At 34.4% G+C, this 7,051-nt stretch overlaps 1 protein-coding gene across 1 annotated transcript; it reads right to left on the bottom strand.

The window, feature by feature from the left end:
* Nucleotides 1-916: 916 nt before the first annotated feature.
* On the bottom strand, nucleotides 917-2,065 carry LOC21395308 (arabinogalactan peptide 20). The gene is made up of 2 exons (XM_010106691.2): nucleotides 1,702-2,065; nucleotides 917-1,222 (listed from the first exon to the last, which is right to left on the bottom strand). Exons 1-2 carry the CDS (start codon nucleotides 1,817-1,819, stop codon nucleotides 1,125-1,127), a joined length of 216 nt encoding a protein of 71 aa, XP_010104993.1. The 5' UTR covers nucleotides 1,820-2,065; the 3' UTR covers nucleotides 917-1,124.
* Between the last annotated feature and the right edge of the window lie 4,986 nt (nucleotides 2,066-7,051).

Genomic DNA, 7,051 nt, shown 5'->3' with positions numbered 1-7,051 from the left:
TCTCAGACAGAAATCAGTTCTGAAAATGCGTTTGATAGTTTTATTCTGAGATTGTTTTTGATATAAGAAAAAATAAAAATGTTTGGTTTGGTAATTCATTTATACTGATCCTAAAACTTTTCTTATTAAATCTTTCTTTGTTTCCCATGGGAACTTTCTGGTGATATATTCTTAACTTCCACTTCTTTCCCTCTCCATAGAACGTTCTTTCACCCCAAAAAAAAAAAAAAAAAAAATCCCTGCGAACTCTTCTCCTTCAATGGATTTCTTCAAGTCCGTCCTTTCTCCTTCAATGGATTTCTTCAAGGCCGTCTTTACCGACGAATCCTTGGAGCCCTCCGACTCCAACAAGCCCCAAAACGACGACGCTCCCGCCTACCACAAGGATCTTGAGGAGTTTGGCTCCGGCTTGAGGATGGAGACGGTGGTGATCCACGACACCTCCTCATACGCCGTCAAGGACCTCCCTACGTCGCTCGAGATTAGCATCACCATCACTCAGGAGTCGCTCGAATCGGTCGGCCAAGCGATCGACGACATCGGAAGCTCCGTTTGGAAATCGACAGTTGAGATCATTTCTCAAGGCAGACATTCGCTTTTGGCAGCTGCCGACGAAGACTTTGACACTTTTGGCCGGCCGAGACAACTTGTTCCGAACAGTATTGATCACGAGAAAAAGGTTTAGATTTGGTGAGGTTCAAGGAAATAGTGAGGAGAAAATGAAAACGGGAAAGGAAAACGACTCAAATTCGTTTTCAGAAATTGGGTGATTTTGTGAGAAAGGCCAAAAACATTTTTAGTTTTGTTTTTGGTTGAAGATTGCTCCAAACGCAATTCTCAAATGATTTCCATTTTTTTCTCCTCGAAAAACGTGAAAAATGTTTTCGAAATGGATTCCAAACAGGCACAATGTGTCAAAGTCAGAACACTAGTTATGAATTCATAAAAGCCTCTCAATACATGATTCATGACCGAATAACACAAACAATTCATCTGCAACCCAAAGATTGAAATTGAATGGAGACACCATACAAACCCATCAACCCAATTTGAATCTCCCTCTTTCTCAATCCTACGCTCTTCACTCTTGACACTACATTCCAAAAGAGTTTCCAAATGTCAAATTAGAAGCTGTAGGAAATATTCGCTGCGTGGATGAGGTATGTCAACACCAACGCCACCAACATCAGCACGTATGCAATCCCTTGGTCAATGGATGTTCCTGAAAAATGGACAATCCAACATTAACTAGTTTTTTTTTTTTTTTTTGGATTTTTTAAAAGAAGAATTATGTAGTGCACAAAAATGTACATTATCATGCCCCTAATGTTGATGTTCAGAGTTCGAATCTCCGAACCTCAAGTTCAAAAAACAAACGTGCATTTTTTATTTTTTATAATTGTGCATACTATTATCTACATATGTCTATTGATTCCTTTAAGACATGCACAATAATCACACAAATGTAGGATATTCAAAAGAGCCTACAAAGTTTCTACTTTTTTCTTTAAAGACCCCACAAGTCCTAAAGCCTGATTCAACAAATCCCCAAATTCTCTCTCTCGGATCCTTATTGATCTACATTGCAGTATTGGCAAACTCAACTACATTGTTCAAAATTTTCAATTCAGATCTGGAAAACATATAATCTCTACATTCCTCTAAATATATATTCATGATGCTTGTAAGTGGAAAACTAACCGTCGCTGGTGGGAGCCGGAGCCGGAGCCGTGGCCTGAGCCATCGCGGCAGGGAAAGAAACGCTCAAGACAAGAGCGATGACGGCAAAAACTCCGACCAAAACCTTGGAAATCGCCATTTTTGCTTATTTCTTTCACTCGTTAGCAAAGAGTTAAAGTTTGAAAAAGAAAAAAACAGAGGCCTAGTTAAGTTTGGATCTCTCTCTGCGACGTCTCTCGGAATGAGAAAGAGCGCAGAGAGAGAGAGAGATTGGGATTTAGGGCTCCGAGAGAAGAAGCAAACCAGACGAAGGAGAAGGGAATTGCGAATGTGATTGGAATTTCGAAGAGATGAACTGGGAGAGAGAGAGAGAGAGAGAGAGAGAGAGAGAGAGGGTTATTATGTTTATGTATACAGGGAGTTTCTGAGGAGGAGAGACAAAACCGGTAAAACCGGTAATGTCGGTAATTACTAATAAAATCTTGGACAAATTACACTTTGCCCCTGAACTATTGGCCTTATAACAAAATATCTCTTAAATTTTAAAAATGATAAATTTTTTTCTTGAACAATTAACCGTTAGCATGTGTCCTTATTTTTCATCTTCTCTATTAAATTTTAAATGTTAAGTGTCACGTGAAAATCGCTGAGACATTTAATTTTTATTCTATTATGAAATGACAATTTTACTCATATACTCATCTCTTTCTCAAGTTCCATTTTTATTTCGTGGTCATTTTTGAATTTTGCCCTAATTCCCATTTCTCGGCCCTATCTAATTTTGCCCAAATTCGACGAGAAGAGTCACAACCTTGGGTTACTCCACCTTGCTTGAGTTCATGAATGACGGCCAACAGTAGTAGCATAGGTAAGAAGGGTTCGCACAACTCTATAAGGATTGGGCTCAAATGTAGATGATGAGAAGGAGAAATTAATGAGGAGGTTGAGACAAATTTTGTCTGGGGTCTTTTTGACCCTGTTTCTTGACCCATAAGAAGAACAAAATTTTTACCAAATTACATAATTAGGGTTCATAAAATCTAACTTTCAGCCATTGACAATTCAACTTCTTTATATTGACTCAATCTCTTCCTTTTTCGATGATTTTTTTCACTGATTAGTTTGAAGGAATTCAAAGCCTTCATTTCGAACGGGGAGATCGAATATGATGAGAGGATTTTGGGTGTGTGGGAATGGGTTTGAAGATGGGGGTTGGATGTCTCAATTTCTCAAAATTTTTTGCCCTTTTTTGCCTTATTTCGAAAATGGAAGATTTTGTCATATTTTTAACTCAACACAATAAATTACTTATTTATTCTTAAAATGAGAATCACATATAACTAATGTGATACTTAAAATTTAAAACTTAACCGATAAGACAAAAAAGAAAAAAAACTTGCTAACAGTTAATTCTTCAGAAAAAAAATTTATTATTTTTAAAATTTTAAAGGCAATTTATTACAATGTTAATAGTTCAGGATGGAAAAGGGTAATTTGTCCTAAAATCTTTGTAAAACAAAAGGTAGGGCCCACACGCATGTTCCGTTCACGGTTAGCCCATGTGAGCTTCTCTTTCTTTTCTCAGCTTTGACAGTCTGTGATTCCACCCCCTTAGTTGGCGCCATAGCTGCAGTCCTGATCCTGTCACGTGGTGACTTCTGATTCGCCATTTTGCAGCTTTTATTTAAGTTCTCTTTTTAACGAAAGTTTATAAAAAATTGAGCACATTGTTTTGCCCTATCCTACCAGTAAACACGTTTCTAAAGTCACTTCGTTGAATTATAACAATCTAATGTACAATAGGGAGTACTTTTTAATGTAGATATTTAAGCCTCGTTCATTTCATCGATTGGAGTTTTTAGTTTTAAATTTTTATAGTAAAAAACTCTCAGAAAATATTACATCTAACTTTTTCTGTTATAGTGAAAAACTATCAGAAAATGTCACATTTCAGCTCGAATTGAAAACTCAAATCCGCGAAGTGAACGAAGCCTAAAGATCATGCCGTTCAATATTTAATCAAACGATTAAAATGCCGTTTCGTTTATAGAATTGGCTTCCAACTTAAAAATTTGAACAAAAATTTAAAATTTTTAAATAGAAAATATTGTAATAAAACAATTTAAATTGTAATTTAAACCTACGAAACAAACGACCTCTAAAAGTACTTATTCCACTGATGGATGTCAACAACAATCACCTTAATAAATAGGTGCCCTACCTAAAAACTTATAAGGGTTTTTAACACATTTATTCTCTAAACTTATCGTACTTTAGTAAATTACCTCTTAAACTTTTAATTTTAATAAGTTTCTCTCAATTTGTAAAATTATTACAATATGCTCCATTCTTTTTTTCTTGTTTTTTTTTTTCATTTTTTCTTTTCATTTTCTAGATGTGAACAAGAATCGCCTTAGTGAACAAGAAAACTGACAAAAATAGAGAGACATCAAATTATTTTGATTAGGTAACAATATTTTGAAGAAGATATTGGCCTAAGAAAATATTGAATAAAAAATATCTAGTAAAACTAAATTACTTTCACTTTGTTTTGGCATGTGTGAAAGAATAAGTCCACAGGAGGTTATGCTTTGAAAGTGTTTATTGGCAAGTCCATGATATTTAAGCCTTTTTTTAGGCGTGGATTAACGGAATTTATCTGGTATACTAAGATTAGTAATGAAATTGACCATGGCCGGCAAAAGCGGAATATAATTAGTTGCATGCATCTTCAACTGTTATGCTTTAGAATAATTGTCTGATCATCATATACGATAGTTGCCAGCAAATAATAGAAGGTTTTTTTTTTTTTTTTTTTTCAATGTTGCTTGGAATATACAACTCAAGTAATTCTGTGACAAACAATTCTGTTGTAGGGATGGCAAAAATTCTTCTTGGGGTGGGCGGACAGCTAGCGAGGTTTGAACGAATGGTGGCGGCGACACGGATTATTGCTCTTGAAAACTGTAATCCACAATTTTTTTAGGGGGCGTTTGATATGAAGTAATCTTAGGAATGAGAATGAAAATATTTCAGATTCTCATGTTTGGAACAATTATTATATTTTTTTAAAATCCAAGAAAATGAAGCCCATGAGTTTCACATTACCACATTTTGGGGTAATCCTAAACCCACCCAATATGGTGTTATTTACTTTTCCATGACATTTAGACTTTTGAAGGGGCGATGGTCAATTCTCAAGAAAAAATCATTCTATCCGATCAATGTACAATGTAGGATATTTGTTGCATGTTGTATTCTTCACAACTTACCAATATAGTGTTATTTACTTTCTCAAGACATTTGGACTTTTAAAGGGTCGATGGTCAATTCTTAGGGAAAAATCATTCTATCTGATCAATGTACAATGTAGGATTATTGTCGCATGTTGTATTCTTCACAACTTAATTAGGAGGGAAATGGCTATTGATCCTTATGAAAGACAATTGGAAGAAGAAGAAGAATGTACAATGTAGGATTATTGTCGCATGTTGTATTCTTCACAACTTAATTAGGAGGGAAATGGCTATTGATCCTTATGAAAGACAATCGGAGGATGAACAAGAAGTAGAGCATTACACACATATTGAAACATCCAATGCTTGGACTGCATGGAGAAATAACTTGGCTAGGGAAATGTTTAACCAATGGCGAGAAAATCGCCATTAATATGGTTTATGTATGACATTGTTGTTGTGATTCATAATAAATGTATGACATTGTTGTTGTGATTCATAATAAATATGTATGACGCTGTTGTTGTGATTCTTAATAAATATGTATGACATTGTTGTTGTGATTTTTAATAAGATATATTGATGTGTTGCTTTGTTGCATATTAAAGTGTGTAATTTGTACACAGAATGGATGCTAATGGAAGCATCAATGGGCTGCATTGGAAGATTCAAAGCTAGTCTTGTTGGATATGGCTAATAGTGGAAAATGGAAAGTAGATAATGGTACGTTCAAGCCTAGTTACTTACAACAATTGGAGAAAATGATGAACGAAAAGATTCCACAATGTGGGCTTAAAGCACAACCACACATTGATTCTCATGTAAAGATATTAAAGAAATAATATCATGCCATTTCTGAAATGTTGAGCCCTACCGGTAGTGGCTTTGGTTGGAATGATAAGAATAAATGCGTTGTGGTTGAGAAAGATGTGTTTGATGAGTGGGTTAAGGTTAGTATTTTTTTAACCGGTTATAAATTTTAAGTTTCAGTATATTAGGCTCTTTTATTGTTTAATTTACATTCCATATATATTACAGAGTCACCCAACTGCGAAAGGCTTAAAAAACAAGCCGTTTCCTTATTATGATGAGTTAGGACTTGTGTTTGGAAAGGATTGTGCTAATGGACAAGGTGCAATGTGATTGACTGATATGGTTGATGACATTGATAAAGAAACAAAAAATGATCTTAATTATGATCCCTTGCTTATGTCCGATGAGCACATGGAACTGCAAGCATTGGTGGTCCTAGCACACAATCAATCAACACCATTAGCATCAGGAAGGAAAAAGTGAAAGAGATCTCAAAGTGGAGATGTATTGTTGATACTTTAACTGAGACAATACAAAAATTTTCTAATATGTATGCTATGGCTGGTGAGAATATTGGTAGGCTCGCTAATTGTTTTTAATACGAGGCTGATAGTGCTGCAAGGAGGATGTAGGTGTTTAATAAAGTGAAGAAGGTAGAAGGACTAACAAATGCACAACAAGTACGAGTCAGAATACTTCTTGTCCAAAACCATGACTACACCAACTATTTCTTCATTGGATGATGAATTTAAGTTAGATTTTCTTCTATCTCTTTTGGAATCAGTTAGGTTGAAGCTTTTGGTGCTATATTTACAAACTTGAATATATGGTCCAATATTTAGATCTTTTTGATGGCATCTTTGGAACTTTTATATGTGGTCCTAGATTTAGAACTTTTAATTACAGGTTTGGAACCTTATTCAAGAATATGTTCTCATGTTTAGAACTTTCGTAAGAACTTTTGAGTATAGAAGATTTTAGCTAACATATTGAAACCCATATTATTTGATAATTTTATGGACTACTTGATGTGTTGTTTTTTATACTTTTTAAAATATTAGTTCTAATGTTATGGGCTAAATATTTAAAAAATATTTTATGTGCTAATTGTAATTCATTTAAAAAATATATGTTTTTTAATACACAATATTTTAATGCACAACTAAACACGGTAATGTAATATTCCTAAGAATTTGAGAAAATTTTTTATATGGAACCAAACATAGTAATGTATTATTCTTGAAAATCATATTACCCTCTATCACTTTCTTAAAAATATGATTTCTATTGATTATTGCGTACTAAACGCCCCATCGAGAGTT

Source organism: Morus notabilis, unplaced genomic scaffold, assembly GCF_000414095.1.
Source record: "Morus notabilis unplaced genomic scaffold, ASM41409v2 Scaffold118, whole genome shotgun sequence".
Lineage (NCBI taxonomy): Eukaryota > Viridiplantae > Streptophyta > Magnoliopsida > Rosales > Moraceae > Morus > Morus notabilis.
This window is presented reverse-complemented; position numbering and strand designations above follow the sequence as displayed.